General features: G+C 40.9%; 2 protein-coding genes across 2 annotated transcripts; one reads left to right on the top strand and one right to left on the bottom strand.

Moving 5' to 3' along the window:
- The first annotated feature begins 9,825 nt into the window (after positions 1-9,825).
- Positions 9,826-10,440, top strand: DUXB (double homeobox B). The gene has a single exon (XM_090261080.1). It carries the CDS (start codon positions 9,826-9,828, stop codon positions 10,438-10,440), a length of 615 nt encoding a protein of 204 aa, XP_090117206.1.
- Positions 10,441-18,402: 7,962 nt separating this feature from the next.
- TERF2IP (TERF2 interacting protein) lies at positions 18,403-26,366 on the bottom strand. The gene is made up of 3 exons (XM_090261342.1): positions 25,560-26,366; positions 20,956-21,080; positions 18,403-19,616 (listed from the first exon to the last, which is right to left on the bottom strand). The coding sequence occupies exons 1-3, from the start codon at positions 26,233-26,235 to the stop codon at positions 19,221-19,223; spliced, it is 1,197 nt and encodes a 398-aa protein (XP_090117468.1). The 5' UTR covers positions 26,236-26,366; the 3' UTR covers positions 18,403-19,220.
- Between the last annotated feature and the right edge of the window lie 43 nt (positions 26,367-26,409).

The following is a 26,409-nucleotide window of genomic DNA, read 5'->3' as shown; positions in this document are numbered from 1 at the left end:
GAGAGCGAGCATCTGAGCTAAAATGTCTGCAGCTGCTTATATATCCCTGACTGCGTCATCTGACGCAGTGGGCGTTGCAAACAGTTCTGACCATTCACAGACCCTTACGTAGGCTCTGTGTGCTTTCCATACCTCCCCTGGTTCAAGACTCCTCCCATCTGCCTGAGGCTTTGGATGCATTAAAGCCATTTGCATAAGAAAGACACTAGCCACCAGCTTCAGGCATGTGGAGGCATTCCAAAAGCTGCTTCCTTCTCCCCATCCCCCAGCTGCAAGCTCTGGGGATTTTTGGACTCCCTTGTTTCTGTAACACAACTATAGAGTCAGAACCACAGCAAGATGCCCTTTTTCTCTCTACTAAAATAATTTTTCTATTTTATTTTTATTGCTAGTAAGTGATTATATAATGCCTAGAATAAAAATCACATGGGCTTATGCTTCATACATAATGTTCTATATTTGCAGATTATTTGCATGCAGCACCAAATTAATTGCTTACATTTTACTCTATTTGCAAGCAGAGTAATTACAGGTTTTTGTTTGTTTTTAGTAAATATTTTAATAAATCCAGGAAACAAGTAAATATTTTATTTTAACTTTCTTTTAAAATAATTTTGATTTTTTTCTATTGATTTTATTACCATTATATATAGTGATTACATATACCTCAAAAGGAGACCAATGGATAACAATGTTAAAGATTGTGGATTATTTTATTCCTGCCTTGAATGTATGAGAAATGCTCACAATAAAACACCGGGACACAGGACTTGAGCAGCAAAGCTAGACGTTTATTCATGAGTCTGCAGAGTCAGGCACAAGCCAGCCAGGGGCATTCATGTGAAATAGACAAAGTCAACTGGTTTTATACTAACACAATTAGTTCCCCCACCCCTCTCCTTTTCCCCTTTTCTCCATTACTGGTTAATCCAGGTTCACAATCTACGTGATTAACTACTTAATCAAGGACGTGATTAACTAAGAGTAATCTGGTTATAAGTCTATCTCCAACTTATTTGCAAAGTTATCTAGCTACATCTTTCCATTTCTCTGAGTTTGGTGATGACAATCTTCCTCCTTTTGATTCCAGAGATATGTGTGAGGAGCTACAGAATGTCATTTCCTCTCCCCTTTCCATGATTCATCTGTTAATTATCTCCTACTGGTTTGAGAGTCACTGGCTTCTTTGTCCCTTGTAAATGTGAATCAGATTTAACTCTGAAGCCACAGCTGCCTCACCCTCCTAAACTCCTTGAAGAAACCTAATATTGACTATTGACTCTGAAAGGTGCCTCAGGGTTTGGGGGAGTTGGGGGGGTTAGGACACGAGAGCCTGACTGTATTCACAGGTCAAATTCAATCACTCTTCACTCAATGCCTGCCCCAGACAAAATTCCTAGAAACATACAATCTTCTAAAACTGAATCAAGAAGAAAGAGAAAATCTAAACAGACCGATCACAACTAATGAACTCAAAGCAGTAATCAAAAAACTTCCAACAAACAAAATTCCTGGACCTGGACCGGATGGCTTCACAGGTGAATTTTACTAAACATTCAAAGAAAAACTAACACCTATCCTGCTCAAATTATTCCAAAAAATTCAAGAGAAAACTCTCAACCTTGTTTTATGAGGCCAGCATTATCCTAATTCCAAATCCAAATAAAGACAATACAAAGAAAGAAAATAATAGACCAATATCCCTGATGACCATGAATATAAAAAACCTCAACAAAATATTAGCAAACTGAATTCACCTATACATTAGAAAGATCTGCCCTGGCTGGTATGCCTCAGTGGATTAAGTGCCAACCTGTGAACTGAAAGATCACTGGTTCAATTCCTGGTCAGGGTGTTACAGAACCCCTGGGCTGCTCCAGTTGAAAACAAACCCACGGGCTCTTTAGTTAGGGGCCCGATTGCCCGCCGCCAAAATTATAACTCTCAATACCAGAGTTTGGTGAAAAGAAAAAGAATTGTTTATTTAACAGTTATATAGATTTAGTTATTTGCGGATTTCTGTTGTTAAGTCTTATGCTCTTTAAAATACCCACAAACACATATCCTTGCCTCACCCCCTTCCAAACCAGGCTAGTTTTCAGAAAGTCAGAGAAACTGTTTCCCTACTTTCCGAACACAGTTCAGCTTTACCAGCAGCTGCCAATCATTCAATCCTGATTGGGGAGGTCCTTTCTGTGCTGTGGTGCCCTCCAGCTCTCAATGCAGGACCACCTGGATTCTCAGCCTCCTTGCAAACTGCCTTCTTCCTGCAAACCGCGCAGATCTCCTCTCCTCCTCAAAACCGCATGGCGAGAGCCTCTTAAAGCAGCCCGGAGACCCCTTCTCCAAGCCACATGGAGAAGGCCCCTTCACCAAGCCACGTGGAGGGAGCACACGGGAGAGCGAGAGAGAGAGAGCCCGAGTCAGAGCGCCAGAGCGAGAGCCAGAGTGCCAGTGAGAGCCAGAGCCCGAACAAGAGCTTGAGAGAGTCCCAGAGTGAGAGCACGAGCGAGAGTCAGAGCGCCAGAGCCAGAGTGAGAGCCCGAGTCAGAGAGCGAGAGTGTCTCAGAGTGAGAGCACCAGCGAGAGCCAGAGAGAGTCTCAGAGCGAGCGTCTGAGAGAGTCTCAGAGCGAGCGTCTGAGAGAGTCCGAGCTAAAATATCTGCAGCTGCTTATATATCCCTGACTGCGTCATCTGACGCAGTGGGCGTTGCAAACAGTTCTGACCATTCACAGAACCTCACGTAGGCTCTGTGTGCTTTCCATACCTCCCCTGGTTCAAGACTCCTCCCATCTGCCTGAGGCTTTGGATGCATTAAAGCCATTTGCATAAGAAAGACAGTAGCCACCAGCCTCAGGCATGTGGAAGCATTTGAAAAGCTGCTTACTTCTCCCCATCCCCCAGCAGCAAACTCTGGGGATTTTTGGACTCCCCTGTTTCTGTAACAAGGGCACATGCCTAGGTTGAGGGCCAGCTCCCTGGTTAGGGGCATGCGAGAGGCAACCAATTAATGTATCTCTCACACATTGATTTTCTTTCCCTCTTTTTCTCTCTCCCTTCTCCTCTAAGAATAAATGAAAAAAAATCTTAAAAAACAACGCCAACAAATGTTTTTAAAAAATCATACACCATGACCAAGTGGGATTTATTCCTGGGATTCAAGTTTGGTACAATATCTGCAAATCAATCAACATGATACACCACATAAACAAAATAAAAAGGAAAAAAAAAAGATCATATCAATAGGTACAGAAAAAAACACTTGCCAAAATCGATCACGCATTTGTGATAAAAACTCTCAGCAAAATGGGAATAGAGGGAACATACCTCAACATAATAAAGGCCATATATGATGGAGCCACAGCCAACATCATATTAGTGGACAAAAACTAAAAGCACTTTCCTTAAGATCCAAAACAAGACAGGGATATCCACTTTCACTTCCCTTATTCAACATAGTCCTGGAAGTCCTAGCCACAGTGATCAGACAGAAGAAGAAAAAAAAGGCATCCAAATTGGAAAGGAAGAAGTAAAACTGAGATTACTTAAATTCATCTGTTAATTATCTCCTACTGGTTTGAGAGTCACGGGTTTGCTTCTTTATCCCTAACAACTGGGAGCACTCCGGCTCAGAGCCCTGTTCTCCCATGAGAGCCAGCACTTCCCTTGCTCCCCAAAAGGCTATAGACCAAAACCAAGCCAAACTGTTCCCCATCCCTTATCTGTCAGCTTTCTCCTTCAGGATCTGGGGTACCTTGTCCTCAGCCTCCATATAATAGTTCAGGAAATCATGCACTGTGTTACTCTGGATCATGGTGGAGTCCAGGGAAGCCACACGTCCTAAGAGAGCGTCCTCTCCATATGTCCCTAGTTCCAAGAGTCCAGACAGAGTTCGGGTCTGCAAGGCAGAGTCTTTGGTGGCTTTGGAGTCACCTAGAACAGCACAATCAAAGCAGCAGCGTGCCTGCTTCCTTACTAGCCCAGGCTGCATGGCCAAATCCTGACTACAAACTGCACAGATGCTTGCTGCTTCCCACATGGCTGCTACATTATCCTCCTCCTCACATGGCTGCTATAACATGCTCCTTCATCATGGCACCTTCTTTCACACCAGACCTCATGGCAGGTGGAGGGGCCCCTCATTCTTCAAACCGCTTTGCCCCTTCTTCCATGCTGGACCTCATGGCAGATGGTGGGGCTCTTCTAGATCTTTTAAAACAGTATGGCCTGCTCTATCTCATGGCTCCCCCTAATTTTAAATGCTGACCCCAAGCATTATACGTGATTGTTATGAAAAGTGTCTTAAACCACATCCTCCGCCCTTTTGCCTGGGGGCAGCATAGCTTCCCTTCAGGAAAGGCTCTGCTATTACCTTGTCATTGTTATCTTAAGCCATACCATCCGCCCTTTTACACGGGTAACACAGCTATTATCTAGCTATCAGCTTGCCATTGATATGCAAAGTATCTTGAAAGCCGTATTATCTCCTTTCCCCACCCCTAAACCATGGGCTGTGGGGACTTCAGGGAGCCCTCCCACCCCACCCCGCTCTGTTATAGTCATGTAAACTAAAAAGCACAGATTCTAAGTCATCTTTGGAAAGATACAATAGGTATAAAACTGCCTAATAGAACCTCTTAATCTGATTACTTCAGATCTCTTTCTAAATGTGTGAAATATTTAAAGGATTAAATAGGAGAGTATTTAAGAAACAGGTAGGTCACCCCCGACACTGATAAGCCCTGTGTCTTGGAGAGCTGCCTAGTACCCCACTGTCGTCGCTGTGGAATCCAGGTACCTCTTCCCAAGATGAGTTTGAACAGCACTGCAAGTGGTAAGTTGCCATCTGCTTTTTGCTCTCTTCTTTACTAATACCACATACTTTATCTATCTTCCAGTCTTTACTAAGGTTAAAATCACAGTCACAATTAGAGAAGCCAGGGGTGTTTTACAGTGATGTGTTGCATCAAGGGATTGATGGGTGCTTTAAAGTTGGAGGCTTGGAATTTAAAAAGTAAGATGTTACATAGCAGGACATAAGAGATAGCCATGAGTCCCAAATGTGGGTTGTCAAAACTTTTAAAGTTGACACTTTAAGTGAAAAAACATATATATGGAATACCTAATTTTTTAAAATATATTTTTAATCTTCACCCAAGAGTATGTATTTATTCATTTTGAGAGAGAGAGAGAGAGAGAGAGATGCATTGATGTGAGAAACATCAATCCAGCACCTCCTGAACATGCCCTGACCAGGGATAGAACCCACACCTTGTGTGTGTGTATGGGATGATGCTCCAGCCAACTCAACCACCGGCCAGGACTGGAATACCTAATATTTTATATTTAATTCTACTAAAATGTATTTTTAGCACAAGGTACCAGTTTTTCTGTACAGTATTTATCCTATTAATTTTTTCCATGTGTTACTGTGTCATGTATTTTTATTAGTTTTCCTAGCTCCTCCTGCTTGCTATCCTCTTTGCATGAAGTTTTATGGATTTTGGGTAACTTCTTCCTTTGGTAACTCAGACCACAGCCTGTCATTTTTTACTATCGTATGTATATTCAAACTCTATGTCTCAAACTTAGCATGACTTTAGCTGTATCCCTATAGTAAAAATACAGAATAATCATTGGACCTACAGGCTTTCAACCTGAAATAAACATAGGACATATGTTCACACAGCTTTTGATCCATAAATACATCCTTCATACTCCTCTTCCCATTTCTGTTCATCAGGCAAACAACAAAAAGCAACCTGGCAACGCAGGACTTTTTACAACCAGAGTCAAAAGTACTTCCTTCTAAAATGGTTTGAACAAAACCCTTACCCTGATACAGCTACTAGGAAACAGTTGGCCAAGGATATTGGTGTTTCAGAGCATAACATTCAGGTAAGCATTGGGCTTCTATTTCATAAATTGTCAAGCATTAAGGTAAAGAGAAAATCTGTGCTCAGCTCTGTCAGGCAATTCTCTTATGTCAGGCATGTTGCTCAGAAGGTTCTTCCTGTTACATAACATTAAAAACAAAAGGGACAAAAACTCTGTGTATATCTTTTACCAGTGTGGGAAATATTGTTTGTGTATATTCCTTGGTGGAGGAAGGAGACTATACTGACCCAGGCTCTCTCAATAGGAGATACTTAAATCGATTTTAGCAAATGTAGGAAATGCGATCACTCTGATAATAGTATGGTATCATTAGGTATTGAATATTTACTGCAGAATAATGATTAATATCCAATTATGAGGAAAATGTGCGGCAAGAACTCATGTAAATTCCCAATGTTAGAAATAAGGACATAGTGACTCCCAAACCAGTAAAAAGTCATTAGTAACAAAGGGCAAATGTAATTAGAGGGTCTTAAGGGCAAATGTAATTAGAGGGTCTCTGAGAAGGGAGCTGACAGCACTGGCATATCTACAAACCACAGAAGGGGCATTTAGATAACGGTGTGAGATTGTAACTCCGGAGTAACCAGTAATGGAGAAACGGGGAAGGAGGAGAGGGGAGGGGGAGCTAATTGCATTAGGGCGGGGAAGCTAATCGCTCTCACTTTAGGGCAAGGAAGATAATCACGTTAGGGTGGAAAAGATAATCACTTTAGGGTGGCAATTTCAGGGTGGGGAAGCCAAGACTATAAAACCAGTTTCCTTTGTCTACTTGGCACGCACATTCTCCTGGCTGTGAGGGTGCGCCCGGCTCTGCAGACTCATGAATAAAGGCCTCGCTTTACTGCTCAAGTCCTGTGTCCCGGTTTTTATTGTGAGCGTTTCTCACACCAATTTTCAGACTAGCTTTCTTTTTTTTAAATTAATATCTGAAATGTGATTCATAAACAGGAGTGTATGAATTAAAGTCCCATTTTGTATTATTTTGAATAGAAGTAGTAATGTAAAACTGAAACTAAGTTGGATTTCTTCAGTTAGCAATAAGATAGCTGTAAACAATACAATTATACCGGGTAAAACCAAATATGAAATGAAATGAAAACCAAATATGCTTTTAGAGGAAAATAAGGAATTCAGGTTTTTGTACCAAATATATACACTCCAATAAGTTATTGCTATAAGGTCTTCAAATCTGATGAGGTGATGGGAAAAAGAAATTTTTGTTTCTTCTTAATTCATTTGTTCTGAGTGTGAGAGACAGTTTATTCAAATCTCATCCTATGGGAATATCTGGTGATTAGCTGCATGAAAGATACTGAGCCCATTTGAACTGATATGGAAGATGGGAAGTCCAGAAAACAATGTATGGATGAGGTTGGTTCTGCCACAGTGTTGACTAATTAATTCATTAGTTTCCAGTTTCCACCTGTGCTTAAAACGTATCTAAAAATATTTTGATTAATTAATTTAGAGTACAGATATAACCTTTTAGCATAATGCCTGGAATATGAGTGGTTCTTTGGATATTGGTTGTCATTACTAATCTAACTCATCACAAATTATCGAATTACAAAAGTAAAACATTCATCAATAATTAGAAACTACATTGCAATTCTGACTCTAGTAATAAGGAAACAAGAAAAGAATTCACTTATTAGTGACAGTAGCTTCACAGCGAGGTGTACAAGGTCTCTAGAAGTCTCTTTATCTATTGCTGACTACGGGATAAAATATAAGGAAATGTGGACAAGTGTTAGTCCATCTCTTGACTAGCTAATTCTACTACCTGGTTAAAAAATTCTTTCCCAAGATCACATCCATATGCATTGTGTATTATGAAATGGTATTTCTTATGAAGAGGTGATGGCGGCCAAGAAGACATTTAAACATTGAAGACCTGCTGTAAGAGAGAGATTGGAAGGAGAGAAATACTGATTCCTTTGAGAGAACTAACAGTATCTCAACTCAGGGAAATTTACTTAGGATGCCATGAGGATGACCATAAAAAGAAATGCTAAACTGAGCTGACAGCAGATTGCACTGTCCTAAACTGTATGCTAGTAGTTACATTATCCCTAGGATAATACATTGCCTTTTTTTTTTTATGGATATTATCTCAACGGCAGTTGATTGGTTTAATTTAATTGCACTGACATTCGCAGTGACACAGACTGAGTTACACGACTTTCATGTCTTCTCCCACAGAGTTGGTTTAAAAACCAGAGAGCAAAAGCGAGAAAATCTGAATGGTTCTTAAGAAACAACCAAACCCAGGAACAGCACAGTCATCAGCATCCCACTCAAGGTAAGAACCCACAGATCCAGGTGCATTTCTTCGGTGGGTCCAGTTGAGGGTAAAAATGATTCCACATGTTGTATCCACATTTTCCGTAAAAATTCCGTATCTTAGGACAGAGTTACAATTTGTTCTAGGCACCATAGTGTCAGAAATAATAAGCATGGTCCCACAGTTGGCTGAGACAGGCAAGTTCTTAGCAAGCAAGGCTCTGGGCCTTTTGATCTTGCTGCTCTAAGCATGGTGTCATCTCAGGGGGATTCAGAGGAAGTAAGTATGATCAGCTTTATCTTCTCAAGTTTGAGTTCCCAGTTCAAATGTGAAAACTGTCCTAGAACTGCCTTTTGTTCCTGTGCTATTCTTTAGAATACTTACCAAAAGAAGCCAGACAAGACCAGACGCCCATTACAAGGTCTCAATCAAACATCCTAGTTCAAGCCTTTGACAGGGACCAATTCCCTGGTATTGCAACCTGGAAAATACTGGCTAAACAAACAGGCATTCAGGAATCAAGAATTCAAGTAAGTTCTGTCTATGGCACTAAATATCGATGATATTGCCTCCTCAAGGATTGCTGAAAAAGGGTTAACCTATCTCGAATTATCAGTCATCAAGGGGCAAAAGTATAGATGGTAAAACCTGGCATTGCAAGTCAGATTCCTACAAAAGGAAGAATTTTCACATCAAATTGTCAGTAGTGTGTCCATTTAAAATCACCAGCAGCAGCAATGTAGGAAATTATGAAAGTTAATACCTATTTTGAGAACAGTCAGGTTTTCTCTACCGTGGCACTGTTGTCATGTTGGGTCAGAGAATTCTTTCTTGTAACAGGCTGTCCTATGCCTAATAGAATATTTCTCAGCATTCCTGGCCTCTACCAACTTAATACCCTGCCTGCTTATGCTCCCCCCATTTGTGAAACACCCCCCCCCCAAAAAAATCTATAGACATGTCAAATGTCTTCAGTTGAAGAACAAAACCACCTCCATTGAGTTCCTTCTACCTAAATTATGGGGATAGTGGTTTAATTAATATATGTTAAATGCTTATACTAGGAAGCACATTCATAGGTTTATCAGAATAGAAACCCTCAAAGACTTACTAACCCTTGTTCAGATTTATACAAGTATATATAAGATATGTTTGTTTGTTTTTTGTTTTCTGTTTTATTTATTTATTTATTTATTTTTAGAGAGAGGGGAGGGAGAGGGAGAGAAACGTCAGCTGGTTGCCTCTTGCATGCCTTCATCTGGGGACCTGACCCACAACCCAGGCATGTGCCCTGACCAGAAATCGAATCAGCAACCTTTAGGTTCAAGGCTGATGCTCAATCTACTGAGCCACATCAGCCAGGGCAAGATATATATTGTTATGCATAGATCTTCAAAGAAGAGAAAACTGTCACCCTGGTCAAGAGAACTTGTTTGTTAATCCTTTATTGTAATTAAAGGGAGGATTCTAGAACATGTGCTTTTTCAGCCAATTTCAGTTTATCTATTGCTGACTGTGTTATGACCTCAATTTGTTTGTTCATATATATAAAACCATCCTGATATTAAGGTCTACATTAACACTCCCTTTGTCTTAAACAGTATGAGAAACAGCCAGAATTACTTGTCTTATGATATCTATGTCTCCCCTTTTCCTCACATACATGTGGTTTCAGAACCAAAGATCTCTATACCCTGAGCAAAGTGGAAGTGAGCTTGTGAATCCCTTGGTAGCTGGCATAAATGGGACACCATATCTGAGAGTTCAGCAGCACGAAATCAACCTGTCCACTCTCCCAGGTTGGTCTCATCATTTTCCTTCCTCCAATTCTTTCAGCAAGAACCAAACACCTCTAATTGCTCTACTCCCATCCCATGTGTCCTTTGTCCCTTGTGTAAGCCAAGGACCAAGTGTCATGATGGTGCAACCCATAGAGGCTGTGCAGGGAGGAGAGAACTCTCCCTCTACTCTGACACTTACAAACTACATGCCAATATCGCTAACTCCAGGAGGGGACCTACCCAATATTCACACTCCTTTCTGGCCCCAAAACCAAGTCAAATGCCAGAATCACAAAGAACAGTCTGCCACAGAAGTACTACAGTTGGAGGACTATTCTCAGCCTCATCCTGAGCACAAAAAACATCAATTACAGGATCTGGATCAGATGGACATATCTTCCATTATACAATGGTGGGATGAGTACTGCCAGGCACTGATTGCAGAATGGGACCCTCAAAAAGAGACACACTGAGCCCACACCACACAAGGTCAGCTGGAGAACCACCTCGTCCCCTTGGCCAATTGCACCAACAATATGTAGAAACCTCAAGCCTTTAGGTCAACTTCTACAGCCCCCAAAATTTCAGGAAAAGGTACAACCTTTTCTGAGTCCTGATCACAGGAAAAGGACACTCTAGGATCCCAGTTGTGCCTCATTGAAGATTTTCAGCTCTACTCCACATGATGCAAAGCTCACTTTCAGGAAAAGGAAAGTGACATCATTCTCACAGAACCTAGTCCAGGCCTCTTTCCTTTAGAGACAGGGTCAGTGCAATTTAAAGGATGATAAATAATGAAGTCATCCTGTTCAGGACAAAACTACTGCAGGCGGGAAAAGAAACCACCCGGAAATCCAAATAAAAGTTTTACTCTGTGTTGTGGGCAGCCATTCTTTTCTGTACTCATTTCAGAGTAAAGGATTGCTTCCAAGCACCATACTGCCTCTGGAAACACCATGGGCATGAGGGAATGGAAGCATCTGCTGACTCCTTCTGAACAAATGCATTTTACAGACAAATATGACCTCTTCTCTGTAATTACAATGCCTTCCAGCATCTGGAAAATCTACAAGCTAACCAAAGTCATGTGAGAACAGGTCTACAAGGGACACATTGGCACTTCTTTCCCTTCCGGCAAGATGGGAAGGCAAACTTAAAATTAGTTTCTCATGTGAAAAATGAAGAAATGCTTTATTTCCTCATGATGTAAGTTTATAAAATTGAGCTTTTTCCTGAAGCTCTGAGGGTTTAAACTGGGAACTAGAAACTACTTCAGTATCCATAAATAAGGAATGATTACATGAATTAGGATAGGCCCATAATACTGAGTACTTTTTTACCTATTTTTTTTCCTTTCACTACTTAAACATACCAAATTACAACGAAAACATAATAACATGATACAGTCATTGCTCTATATCAATGCTAATATTTGACATTTCTAGGTTTTTCATATATACTTACATGTATGTATATATACATATGCATAAAATTCATTTTATTATATTCAATAGGTTAATCTAAAAACTAGGAAACCATCCTCATTCTTTCTTTTTTTAATTATAATTTTTACTATTACAGTTGTCCCAATTTTTCTCCTTTTGCTCCCCTCCACCCAGCACATTCCACTCCCTCAGGCAATGCCCCCACCATTGTTCATGTCCATGGGTGATGCATATAAGTTCTTTGGCTACTTCATTTCCTATACTGTGCTTTATATCCCTGTGGCTATTCTGTAACTACCTATTTGTACTTCTTAATCCCCTCACCCCTTCATCCTTTCTCCCAAACCCTCCTCCCATCTGGCAACCATCAAAACGCTCTCTGTATCCATGATTCTGTCTCTGTTCTTGTTTGCTTACTTTGTTTTTTAGATTCAATTGTTGATAGATATGTATTTTTTGCCATTTTATTGTTCATAGTTTTGATCTTTTCTTCAATAATACCCTTTTAACATTTCATGTAATAATGGTTTGGTGCTGATAAACTCCTTTAGTTTTTCCTTACCTGGTAAGCTCTTTATCTGCCCTTCTATTCTAAATGATAGCTTTGCTGGGTAGAGCAATCTTGACTGTAGGTCCCTGTTTTTCATGACTGAGTATTTCTTGCCAATCTCTTCTAGCCTGCAAAGTTTCTTTTGAGAAATCAGCTAACAGTCTTACGGGAACTTCCCTGTAGGTAACTAACTGCTTTTCTCTTGCTGCTTTTAAGCTTTCCTCTTTATCTTTAACCTTTGGCATTTTGACTATAGTAGGTCTTAGTGTGGGCCTCTTTGCATCCGTCTTGTTTGGGACTTTCTGTGCTCCCTGGATTTGCATGTCTAGTTCCTTCACCAAACCAGAAAAGTTTTCCTTCATTATTTTTTCAAATAGATTTCCAATTTCTTGTTCTTTTTCTTCACCTTCGGGATCCCCTATGATGCAAATGTTAGAATGCTTGAAGTTGTCCCAGAAGCTGTTTACACTATACTTTTTTTTTTTTTTTTACTATTCATTTTTCTTTTGTTCTGATTGGTTGTTTTTTACTCCTTTATGTTCCAAAACATTGATTTTATTTTTGGCTTCATCCACTCTACTGTTGTTTCCCAATAAAATGTTCTGTATTTCAGTTAGTGAATCCTTTGTTTCTGACTGGATCTTTTTTATGCTGTTGAGATCCTCACTGAGTTCCTTGAGCAACCTCATAACAAGTGTTTTGAACTCTGCATCTGATAGATTGCTTATCTCCATTTCATTTAGCTCTTTTCTGGAGTTTTGATCTGTACTTTCATTTGGGCCATGTTTGTCTCCTCATTTTGGAAGCCTCCCTGTTTTTTCCTATGTATTAGGTCAAGCTTCTATGACTGCCTGTCTTGGTAGTGTGGCCTACTGTAGTAGGTGTCTGTAGGATCCAGCAGCACAACCTTACCTATCACCCAAGCTGGGTACTCAAGGTGCGCCCTTCATGTGGGTTGAGTACACGCTCCTCTTGTACTTGAGCCTTGATTGCTGTGGGCAGGTCAATGGGAAGAATTTACCCAGGCCAACCAGCTGCAAGGACTGGCTGTGGCCACTGACCACCAACCTCTGCCCTCTGTGGAGGATCAGCTGTGCAGGGGCAGGGTGGTGGTGCTCCAACGTGGTCTGTAGCTGTCTATTGGGTACATAGTCTCTGGGGTTTCCTGGGTGGTGTAGACCAAGGTCAGCCCCTACTTGTGTTCTTCCCAGGGACCCCTGCCTGAGTTATAAAGAAATCTGAAATGGCTGCTACTTGTGGGCTTGGCAGCTCCCAGATGAAGCCAAGCTGTGAACCTAAGCTGGCTGCTGCTAGTGCCAGACCTGGGGCCATTTAGCAAGGTGTTGGGGCTGGCTGGGGGCTCCCTGAGGCTGGCTGTTGCTTGTGTCAGAGAATTTAGGAAGTTGTGAAGCATGAGCCAAGACCTGCCATTCATATGGAAAAGCCACTATTAGCAGATTAGGAGGAGCAGAGCCTCAGGTGCTTTTCAGGGTGGGGCAAACAGTGTTTGCTAGGTTGATGGAGTCTCAGATATAGCCTGCCACCTCTAGGTTCTATCAGAGTAGGGCTCAGAAAAAGTTCAAAGGCCCCTTGCCTGCCTTTCCGTCTGGGAGAAAGCTGTACACCAGCTCTCACCTCAATGCCACTGGTGCCTTTTAAGCTGCTACTCTGCTGCTGGAGCTGAGAGAGTGAGTCTGAGTAAGTCTGGGTATGGATTCTTTAAGAGGAACTGCAGCAGCTTCTTCCACCAACTCAATCCCTGCTGAGGGGATTGCCAGGGGACACCTTCCTGGCATTGCAACCCTCGGTTTGGGGACCTGGTACGGGGCTGGGACTCCTCACTCCTGAAATAGCCCTCCTGAATTCTAATCCACCACACGTGGGTGTGGGACCAGGCTACTCCTTGTCTCCACATCTGCACCCCTCCTACTTGTCTGGATGGATGTGATTTCTTCAATTCCATAGTTGTCGAACTCCCATTCAACTCAATTTCTGACAGTTCTGAGTGATGCTGCTTCTATAGTTTAGTTATAATTTTGACGTGGTTGTGAGAGGAGACAAGCCATGTTTACCTATGCCTCCATCTTGACTGCAAGTCCTTGCTCTTTTCCCTTCTTTTGAAATAGTAACTTCTAAAATCAGATTTTGGTATATTAAAGTGTATTTGGGTTTACTTTGGTACAATAAAAGTATCTTAGAAAAATATTACTCCTTTGTTCATTTTATCAGTTTGCATTGCTTTGTCTTATTGGTTGGTTTACTTCCCATGTGAAGGTATCAGAATGAGTTCAATACACACACATAGACATCCTTACTGATGCACTATGTGCAAGAGTATCTCTATGTGTTTGCACATTAAAGTACAGGTGCCGAAATATTCCAACATCAATATCTATGGTCAAATTATGCTCAGCATGTTATTTTTCCTAGTATTAGCTGTACTTTCATTATCACCCAGGGAATTAAAACTCATATACATATGTACACACACACACACACACACACATTAGTGGCACAAATCTACACCCCCCCACAAATAAAAGGGCTCTGATATAATTATTTGATAGTGTTGATTTGACAGTATACAGTTGGGCATCTTAAACAGAAATTTATTTTCTCACACTTCTCAAGAATGGAATTCCAAGTTCAAAGTGCCTACGGGTTTGGTTTCTTCTTAAGTCTCTTTGCTATGTTGATGGCCATCTTCTACTTGTGCCCTTAAATGGTCTTTCCTCTGTGTGCACGTCCCTGGTATGCCTGTTGGTGTATCCAATTTCCTCTTCTTTTTTAGATTCAAGTTCATTCATTGGCTTTGGCTTAGGTTTTGGTTTGTTTACAAGGGTACCAAAGCTACCCCAGTTTAATGCCCTCCTTGTTTAACTACTTTAACACGTATACAAAATTATTTTAAAAATTTTCCACTGCCTATTTTATTTACTTTTTACTTGATTTGCGAGAGGAAAACATAGATTTGTTGTGCTATTTATGCATTCACTGGTTGCTTCTTGTATGCGCCCTGACTGGAAATCGAACCAGCAACCTTGGTGTATCAGGACAACACTCTAATCCACTGAACTATCCAGCCAGGGCCTCTACTGCCTACTTTAAAATGTTAGAAAATAATCTGGTTTACTTAATCTGCATTGTGGACAACAGGTATCAATTACACACATAAACCATCCAACAGAATAGTCATCAGCAAGTTCTCTGCAGAACTCTTCAAATCTTTGTACACAAATTTATGAGTTCATGTCCGAGGGAGCCCCAGGTAGCAAGTGACGAGCTCAGAAAACAACCTGATATATTCTTCAGAAAGATCCCAGTGCCAGTAAATTAACAAAACTGAAAGCTACAGGTAGAAAAATCGAAAGAACAACTAGAGAAAGCTCTCCTTCTTGACAATAATAATGGAAGCTGCAGATCCAATGAGGAAAAGATCTGGAAGATACGCAAAGTTTCGAGGTGATGATTATTATTGATAGAAAAGCATAAGTTGTATTTGCTATAAGAAAATATGCTCAGGAAGCAAAATACAGACCCTAACTCCCGGACTTTTGTCTGGGTATTCACCCTCCCCTTTCAGGCCACATTCCTGGGAAAAATTACACAATCAGCCCAAGGAGAACAGACTTTGATTAATCTATATCCATCAAGTCAATTTTATTTAGGAATAGTTAGGAAGGGGCATGTGCCATAATTCTGGCCAATGAGAAGTTTAGGAAGGGCTTCTGGGAAAGGTTGCCCCCCAATACAAGGAAACACCTGGAAGAAATCCTCTCCTGCTGTTGGAACTGAAGCAGCCACCTTTCAACCATGAGGGGAGCAGCCCACAGTACAAACTAAAAATGACAAAGTAAGAAAAACAAAACCCCAAAGCCATCCTACCCCAGGACTTCTTGTTATATATACAAGATATAAATCCCCTACTGTTTAAAGTCCTTTGGGTGTTTTCTGTTGCATGAAACAAAATACAACACACTCACAAAGGCATGTTGGCACATGATCCAGCAAACAGCATTAAAATAAAAATGAGATCATAACAGTTCAAGCAGCAACTTATACTTTTTTACAAAATGTATTTATTGATTTTAGAGAGAAAAATATCAATTTGTTGTTCCATTTATTTGTGCATTCGTTGGTTGATTCAAACCCGCAGCCTTGGCACACTGGGATGATGCTCTAATCAACTGAGCTACCTGACCAGGGCCACAGCTTAAACTTTTAAAACTCAACCGCCTCCACTTAAAAGGAATAGAAGAAAACAAAACAAACAAACAAACAAACAAAATACAGAAGAAAACTACAAGGAGCAAAACCCACTGCTGCAGGGAAAAAAAGACAAGGAAATGCTTCTGCCACTAATGAAGCTGTAGAAGTTATTTAAGACCTAGAAAATTTCAAAAGGTGAAGTACGAGGTTAAGAAGTAGGGGAAGAAGAGTAAGGCCCAGAATTCAAGAGCTACAACAATAAGAAATGATGTCTCCCAGAGCACAAGCAGAAAAGTGGAGCCAGATTCATGAAGTCGAGAAAAGAAAAGCCAACTCAAAGGAGAGGTATCTCAACTTCCGGACTTGAACAGGTTATGTTTGGAGTCAATGCAGCCATAGCTCAATGGCATTAACCATTAAGAGCCAACTCAATTTGCCTGCTTAGATCTGTGCTGCCAAAGATACTTCTCATAATTTGTTTCCCCACATATATCTCCCAGTCCAAGAAATGAAATGACCAGAGAAATTATAAAACCAGGTATTTTAAAAGTTAGTGGTTTATTAGGAGCACTATAAATTGGTGTGTATTTGGTTTAAACATGTCTTTTCACCTGCTTTGACAAAACTGGAATTTTAGTCCTGTAAAGTCAATAGCCTATGGTAGCTTTACTATGGTATAGATATCCTAGAAGACATCAAATGCCCACCACCCAACCCTTCCCAATCCATCCCCATTTAATTACCACTGTGGCCCTGGCTGGTGTAGCTCAGTGGATTGAGTGCAAAGCCTGCAAACCCAAAGGTTGCTGGTTCGCTTCCTAGTCAGGGTGCATGCCTGGGTTGTGGGCCAGGTCCCCAGTTGGGGGGCATGTGAGAGGCAACCAACTGATGTATCTCACACATGGATGTTTCTCTCCCTTTACCTCTTCCCTTATCTCTAAAAATAAATAAAATCTTAAAAAAAAAAAAAAGAGTTACCACTGTAGTGAGCTATGTACTACTGGGAGAGGTTTACCTTTCAACATGTTAGGGATAAAGAAGCAAGCCAGTGACTCTCAAACCAGTAGGAGATAATTTACAGATGAATCATGGAAAAGGGGCGAGGAAATGACATTCCGAAGCTCCTCACACATATCTCTGGGATCAAAAGGAGGAAGATTGTTATCACCAAACACAGAGAAATGGGAAGATGTAGCTAGATAATTTTGCAAGTAAGTTGGAGACAGACCTAAAACTAAATTACCCTTAGTTAATCACACCCTGAGTTAAGTAATCATGTTAGGTTGTGAACCCAGATTAACCAGTAATGAAGAAAGGGGGCGGGGGCGGGGGGAGCGGTGGTGGTGGAAGGGAGGGGGTTAGAGGTGGAGAAGGAGCTAATCGCATTAGTATAAAACCAGTTTTCTTTTGTCTACTTCAGTGCACATGCCCTTAGCTAGCTGTGCACCCGACTCTGCAGACTCGTGAATAAACGTCTCGCTTTGCTGCTTAAGTCCTATGTCCTGGTGATGTATTGTGAACATTTTGTGAGAAGGTTGAGCACTTTTATTTAGTCTGGGTTCCCCCAGAAGCAGACTCTAAAAATAGAATTTGTGTGCTTCGAGGGTGTACTATTAGGGAGCGGGGATGTGAGACAAGAGAAGGAAGCCTAAGCAGGATGAATTTGTAAACCAATTACCACTGTAGGAAACTATGTTTATTTCTGCTGAGGACCTTTGAAAGATGTCATGAAATCCATTAATCCCACTCATGGGTTAATTCTCAAATATGTATTCAGTTGTGTAATTTTTCTGGTCAGCAAGGAAAGCTGGGTATACACCCTCTAATTCCCAGGTACTACTACTTGAAAGCCACTCCACAGCACTTCAAGCAGAGACAAAGCCTCAAGCAGGTGCTTGTAGGACTCCTGCTGGTGGTATGAGCTGGAACGGTGACTGCCTAGAGGATATGGGTGGCACACTGATACCTTCGGTTACACACTTGATGGTTCCTGACTGTTCCTGATTGGCTTCTCTCCCCTTTAGTGCTCAGAAATTTACCTTATTTTGCCATCTTTCACAGTCCTTGACACAGGTCTTCTCGTTGCTCCATCCAGAAGAACTAGCATCTTTCTAATGGCCTATTAATTCTAAAATGGAAGCACTTTATTGATTATTCACCTAATTAATAATAAGCAAAAACGTCAGTTCCTTTAAAGTTTTTGTGAATACAATCAAACACTTGTTGGAGACTCAAATACAAAGTTCCATTTATTTTCAATAACAAAAGCAACACAACAAAAAGGAATTAGTCCACTAAGTGATTTTTAAATCTAACACAGCCTTAGCATAAAACTACCCTCAATAAATAAGAACACATTACTAATAACCACATAAGACTATTATTGAGATTGTAGGATTTTGTGTGTGTATTTTAAACAAAACTAGGTGGTAAGTAAAGAAACATAAGCTAGATACTTGACTGACAGCACTCAAAAAAAGAACAGCCCAGGAGCAGGGTCCCCAAATATTCTTAACAAAGGAAACACAGGGTTTCAAAGCAGTTTAGAAACCAGAGCTCACTGGGGGAATGCAAGGGTATGGGATAGTCCATGTTCCATATTTCTAGAGTATTGATTTAGAAGCTATCGCAATCTAGAAGAGCTTCTGCCAAATAGGAGGCTCTTTATTCGCACTTCCTAAAAAGACCTGTCTTCTAACACTGCTCCTCTCACTTGGTCACTAGCTCCTGTCACCAATATAATAGAGGTTTCATTCCAGAAAAAGATTATTATATAGACCAACTTCTCTCTGGCTCTGTTTTCCTTTCAGAAACACACTGATACTGCCAGGGGCAGCTCTAAATGTATCCAGTATCTTTTATTTTTATCCTCCTATACAACTCTGCGTAGCTACAAAATCTAGGACTCACAGAGTAATGACAGCACTGGTCAGAAGACAAGTGTCACCAATATAAGAATCTCTGAAATTCAATGGTCACATAATATTTTTACCACCTCTTTTGCCACATCTCCTCATCTGCCATACCTTTTTTCTCATTATCTTGTAAATTATTTCTTTCGGAATTCAATCCTCCGAGCTACATTCTGAGCACCAAATTTTTTGACCAATGCATTTCGGACATCCTCATCATCTTTTTGCAAATCTAAGTCATCCTGTCGGGACCAAATAGGATACCCATCAGCTCTCTGACCAGACTCTAAAAAAGAGGTTGTAGCCTCTAGCTCACCACTATTTTTTAGGAAGGCCTGTGTAACTGTTGACAGATCCAAGTTAAACTTTTCCATTAACTGCCGGATGACCTTAATGGCAGCTCCCACCTCTGGTGGAGAAACTTTTTCTTCTTCTTCTTCCTCATCAGGCTGTGTTTCTGAGTCTTCCTCAGGTGTGGGTGGATCATCATCACACATTGTTATGTGTATTTCAAAATCAGGGCTTTCCTCCACCTAGAGAAAGTGATAAATAAAACCAGTCTAATTACCCAGTTACAAACGCTTACTCTTGCAATATCTGGTCTCTCCCAACTACCACCTCCTTGCCCTTTGCACTCCAATCACACTGGACTTCTTTTAGTTCCTCTAACAGGCCATGTTTCTTCTTACATTTATTTGTCTGGGATGTGTGTGTGTGTGTGTGTGTACGTATGCATGCAGTATGTACGTGACAGGGTAAAGAGTGTGTGTGCAGGTGGGATGCATATATATGTGCATGCATGTGCATGTTTGTGTATATATATGTATAATTAACTATGATATTCCAATAGAACATTAGAAGCTACACTGAAATGAAAAAATATATGTATATGTATACACATATCTGTGTTAGATTGTTAAAAGTATGACTTCATCCCCAGATTGTAAAGTCCATAAGGACAAAAATTATATCTGTTTTGCTTATCATTACATCCCCAGTGTCTACCAATGGCTCCACGTAATAAGTATAAAAAAGTATGCTGTACTAGGGCCTCTAAGCTATACTATACATTTAGGCACATTACAAAGTATTTTATATGAGAAGAGACCTATGTAAGCCATGTTTGAAAGCTGTTGAGAGCATTTGGAAGTTTATGGAAAATGAACCTAATATCAAATAATAAAACAAAAGTCAGATTACAAAAAGCAAAAATCCCTAAATTCTGCCAATTCTTGTGCATTCCCTCTCTCACCAATTACAGAAACTTCATTTTCCTCAGTTAGACTAACCACTTTTCTTTGTGTTAATTTAAAAAATTAAAAGATCTTTTTTCTTGAAGAAGTTATGGCCATATAATTTGGCTTTCTTTTTCAATTACTCCTCATTATTTTACAGCTCCTGCCTTTCTCTAAAACAGTAATTAAATATGAGATTCCAACAGAGTATTAGAAGCTAGACTGAATATGGAAGAGCTAAAAATTTCCCACAAAGCTCAATACACAAAAAGTTATATCCGCTTGATTAAAAAAGATTCCTCTTTTAAAAGAATAATAAAAACATTTTTAAAAGATAAACCCATTCTTAAACTTTGAAAAACTTATACTGAGATCAAAGTACTCAAAATGGGATGCTTTATACTGTTTAAGAATAATTTTCCCCAACTTTCCTACCTCTCCCCCTCAATCTCTCCTGCCAAAAACTAAAAGCTACATGCCTGCAACCTAGATCAGTCCCACTTTCCATGTTCTTCTTCCGTCTTGAACTTCTCTTACCTCTAGGGCCTTGGGTGTATAAAAAGGGTACATGGGATGACCAATTTCAAAGGAGAAGTATGGAGGTACAGAAAAAATGAGTTCAATCTAGTTAACATACCACAACCTCTCCAAACTCCCGGGTGGCTCCTACAAGCATCTTTTTGACTGCTTCTTCACTTTCTTTAATATCTTCCTTTACAAATTCTTCTTCAGGCAAGTCTGGAGTTTTCTTATTCTGTGGCTCTATTATAGAGAAGAACAGTACCAGATTAGAATAAGCCTCTTTTACAGAAAACAAAAATATAGAGCATGCTTTGTGGGCTCTCAACCAAAAGTGAGCCTATACTTTTTTTCCATTAGAAGACATGTTTGTGATCAAAAAGAAAAACATAATACATGCATCCTCAACAACTTCTACTCTTGCTTCTGAAAAGTTACACTATCCAAACTGATAATTTTTCTAGGTTCTGATATGTAAAATAAAAATACTCTTTAAGCTTAATTCATTTTTGCCTTGTATTGAAGAATTTACAAATTAAAACTGTGGAATAAGTTGGGTTCTCTGGGAAGCAGATCCAAGATGGAGATTACTCTGTAAGGCGTTCATTAAGGAGTGTGCCTGGGAACACCCCCACTGAAAAGAAGCAAGCAGGATGGGCAAAGAAAAGCTGAGCTGTGAAAGAGTACCAACAAGGCCTCAGCTGAAGCTAGCAAGGTCCTGTAGAGGTGACCCAGCTGGGGCAAGGGAGCGAAGATTTCACAATTCTATATAAATGAGCCACTGGATATTAGTCATCCTGAAATGACAGGACTTTGGGCAAGGCAGCTCTCCCAGGCACTGAAGACAAATCTGGGAGGAAGGGATGCACCACAATCTACCACATTCCATCAACAGAAAGGAGGGCCCCCTAAACATACTCTTGATTCACCTTTACTCTTTGTTCTTCAATGATTTTACTTTGCTGTCTCTTCCACTTAACAAAAACAGACTACTAAGGGGCAGAAGGAGGGAGTTTTTGTGATGGAAGAGTTCCATGTCCTGATCTTTGGATACAAAGCTATACATGTGTTAAAACAAGTAATTGGAAAATGGTATGGCAGTTCCCCCAAAATATTAAACGTAAAATTATCACATGAACCAGCAATTCCACCTCTGGGGTTTTACCCCCCAAAAGTGAAAGCAGCGTCTCAAACAACTACTACTACAGTCATATTCATAGCAGCGTTATTCACAATAGCCACGAGACAGAAACATCCCAATTGTGCATCGATGAATGAACAATAAACAAAAAGTGGTATAGACATACAGTGGAATATTATTCAGTCTTAAAAAGGAATTAAATTCTGACACATTATGCTAAATGAAATAAGCCAGACACAAAAGGACAAATGTTGATTCCACTTATTATAATAAGGTAGAGAGATCAAACTCATAGACAAAAAGTAGAATGGAGCTTGTCAGGAGCTAGGGAGAGGGAGAAATGGGAAGTTTGTATTTAACGGATACAGTTTCAATTTTGAAAAATCAAAAAGTTCTGGAAATGGATGGTGGAAAAGTTCTGTAAAAGTTCTGAACATTTAAAACTAAATGGCAAGTTTTATGTAATATGTATTTTATCACAATAAAAAATTTTAAATGCATGAATTGTACACAAGAATAAAATAAATTTTAAAAATAGTAATTAAAAAACAAAGCCTTATCTTTTAGGGATATGTGCCAAAATAGATAAAATGGTGTGAAGCCTGGCATTTGCTGCAAAATAATCCCAAAAGTCTGGATTGAAAGGAATAGATATAAAAAAACTGACCATCAACTATAATCAGGTGAAGTTGGGTAATGGATACATGCAGTATAGTTCATTATACTACTTTTGTAAATGTTTGAAATTTTCTATAATAAGTGAACAAATTCAGGTCCACTCACATAATGTAATACAATGCAATCAATAAGGAAAGAATGAGTCAAAGCAATGCAGAGACACAAAGACTTCAAGACCTATCATTAAATTTTTTTAAAAAAGCAAACTGCAGAACTGACTTCTAGTGTATTAGTATTATTATCAGCAAAAAGGACACATAACAAGGATGGTAGTAGTGGTTGCCTGTGGGAGAGGAACCAGGGGAAAGGGAGACTTACTTTTCACTATGCACCCTTTTCTATTTACACTGAGTATATCTGTAGGATAAATTCCTAGGAGCAATATGGCCATGTTTAAGGGCACATGCAATTTAAACATCGTTAGATGTTTTCAAAATGCCCTCCGAAGAAACTGTACCAATTTCCTTCTATTAACGTAGGAGTGTACTTGTTTCCATACACCTCACTAATTTTGGATATTACCCATTTTGTTAATTTTTGCCAGTTTGATACATAAAATATGATATTTCCCTGCTCTGGTTTACTTTCACTTTTCTAAAAAAGACAGAAACAAGACACACTCAGTTTCCATGAGTCAGAAATCTAGGCATGAGTTATCTGGTCCTCTGTTCAGTCTAGTTTACTTTTATTTAATAACATTTCTGTATTTGTTTACTGGCCATTTACTTATTTCCTTTTCTGGAAACTTCTTGTTCCATTTCCTTTGCTCATTTTTCTACTATTTTTATTTTAGTGATTAACTTCTGCTCTTTGGACATTAAGGAAACTCACTCCGTTGCAATGTATTGAGACTATTTTTCCAGTTTGTCCTCTGACTTTATCATGAGAAGCTTTTAATTTTAAGTACTCAAATACAGAAGCCTTTTTCTTAGTCTTCTTGGTTTCAGGATTATCACCATGCTAATATTAAAAAGTAAATTCACACTTACTTAGTCATTTTAGGATTTTAATTTTTACATTTATATATCTGATCATCAAAATAACATTGTGAGTTGGGTGAATCCAGGCTAATTTTGCCCCAAGTCATAAATGGCTTGCCCGTAGTCACTACATGATCTACTTCACCCATGCACCTAACCCTGTCTTCCACCTAGAATTCTCCATCTTTCTTACTCCATTCCAGCCACACTGATCTCTTTGGTGCTCCAAGAACATAGTTCCACCTTAGGGCCTTTGCACTTATTCACTGTCTGGAACACTTTCTCAGATAACCACCTGGCTTACTTTCATTTCCTTTGGTCTCAGCTCAAATATCAGCTTATCATAGTGACCTTCCCTATCACCCTATAGAAAACAACCTCCTCCCCCAACCTTTACCCTGATTTTTCTCTATAGCACTTACCACTTCCCAGCTAGCATGTTAAGCTCCATGACCACAGGGACTTTTACTTATTGTTACATCCCAGCAGGATAACAGTGGCACTCAAATATCTGTTGAATGAATAAATCTGAAATGTCACTTTTACCAAAAACAAAATTCCTACTAAGCATACTGAACAAGAGAAATAGACTTTACCTCCCCAGATGTCAACTGCTACAAGGAATAGTCACATAAGGAAGGGAAGCAGGAAAAAAGCATGCCTCTTTTTAAAAAAGGGGGCGGGGGGGGGTCAATTTGAGATGTCCGTAGACATTATTACGCAAAAGGAAGCATCTTAAAAGCTTTGCACTGAGTACTAACCACAACTCAATCTCAACATTCAATTCAACTGCGTTAAAAACTCACTTCACCCATGAGACCAGGAAGGAACTTCTAATTGACGAGAACCCTCTTGTATGAATGCACAATTAAACGAAAACATGAAAATAAACTGATCTGGCATGCCTTTAAAATGATTTACACTAAACATACCTGAACACGGGAGAAATATTTTTAAAAACTGGTGATTGCCAGAGGGGAGGGTAATGGGAGGAACAGGCAAAATAGGTGAGGGAGATTAAAAGGTACAAACTTCCAGTTGTAAGTCAGTCACGGGGATGTCATGTACAGAACAGAGCAGCAATTTTCAACCTTTTTTATCTCATGGCACACATAAACTAATTACTAAAATTCTGCAGCACACCAAAAGTATTTTTTTGCCAATCGGACCAAAAAAAAAAAAGAGAAATTTTGATTCATTCACACCAGTTGGCTGTTGTCATTTTTTAATTTGACAATTAAGGGAAAAGAGGTCAGTGCCCCTGACTAAAGTCAGGAATTGCATGTTTTAAAAACCCTTGCAGCACACCAGTGTTCCCACGAGGGCTGAAAATCGCTAGCATAGATAATACAGGCAATAATACAACTTTGACTCTGGCCACTGTGGCTCAGTTGGTCTGAGGGCAGATAAGGTCACAGGGTAGATTCCCAATCAGGGCACACACCTAGGTTGCGGGTTCCATACCCCTGGAGTGGCTCAGGAGAGAGGTAACCCTTCCAGGTTTCTCTCCCCCTCTCTCTCCTTTCTGCTCTAAAAGTAATAATAATACGTAATGTAACTTTGTATGGTGACAGATGATGACTAGACTCACTGCAGTAAAAGAGGATGAGCCTCTCAAATATCTCTTAGAAGATACCCAAGAACCTTGTTCCCCCATTGCTTCTGGGAAAGAAAACTGGAGAATTTTATAGTACTCTTCTTGTACGATTTGACTAGCAAACCATGGCAATATCCTAGTTATTGGGAAAGGAAACTGAAGTTAGGAAATGGTGCAATTTTACCCGGGTGTCAAAACGGGGAGGGGCCGGAGGATGACACCACAGAAGCCAAAATGGACGGCGGACAGAAAGGGGGTGAGACGACCCGCCCCCGCCAGCACCAGTGCAGGTAGAGAGGCCGCACGTTCGCAGCAGCAGGCCTCACCCCCGCTATCGGCGGCCTCCGGGTCTTCCTCAGCCTTCCGCTTGAGTTTCTGGGAGGACGGGCTCACCGGGGCGTCCCCCAGCATGTACTTATGCTCCTGGCCCCGCAGGTGCTTCAGGTAGCGGTCCTTCAGGGACTGCCACGAGTGCTGAGTGACGGCGCTTTTCTCCATCGCTTTCCACAAGGCGGTGCCCGTGACAGAGCTGGTCGAGCGGGCATTTTCCTTCACGTAGGTCAAAATGGCCACGTCGTCCGCATCCGTGAAGGCGATGCGCCCCGTGAGCGGCGGGCGCTCTGGTTCGGCGGCCGCGCCGCCCTCCGCCTGAGCCCCGGGCTTCGTTTCTGGTGCCTGGTCGGCGGTCGGGGCCAGGCCCAGCCGGTAGGCCTCCAGCTCGAGCTTTTCGTTGCGCTCCACGCAGTCTAGAATGTACTGCGTGGAGATGAAGTCGCCCGACGCCTCGGCAGCCATCTCCCCGGGCTGGGCCAGCAGCACGGCTCCGGGCTCCTGCACCCGGCACAGGGTACCGCCGCCGTGCAGGATGAGCGTGGAGAGCCGGCGTTTCGCCGGGCTGGGACGCACATAGAAGGACATGGAGCTGCCATCTTCCCTCACGAACAGAGTCGAGGAATGAGTGGGGCCGTTGACGTCTTTGCCCAGGTCCATTGCCTCCGCCATAGCTGACGCCAGGAATTAGAACTAACGCCTCGGGCACTGAGAAACGACTGAGCTGAGGTACCGCCACGAGACGGCAGCAGCTGCAAACCCCCTCGGTGCTCCTGCGCCGCGGCAGCACATGGAGGACCGCCCCTCTCCGGAAGGGGCGGGGCTTCGCCCTTGACCTGGAAATTG

Source organism: Furipterus horrens, unplaced genomic scaffold, assembly GCF_987537825.1.
Source record: "Furipterus horrens unplaced genomic scaffold, mFurHor1.1.pri manual_scaffold_13, whole genome shotgun sequence".
NCBI lineage: Eukaryota > Metazoa > Chordata > Mammalia > Chiroptera > Furipteridae > Furipterus > Furipterus horrens.
The sequence above is the reverse complement of the archived record's forward strand: the minus strand, read 5'-3'. Positions and strand labels throughout refer to the sequence as shown.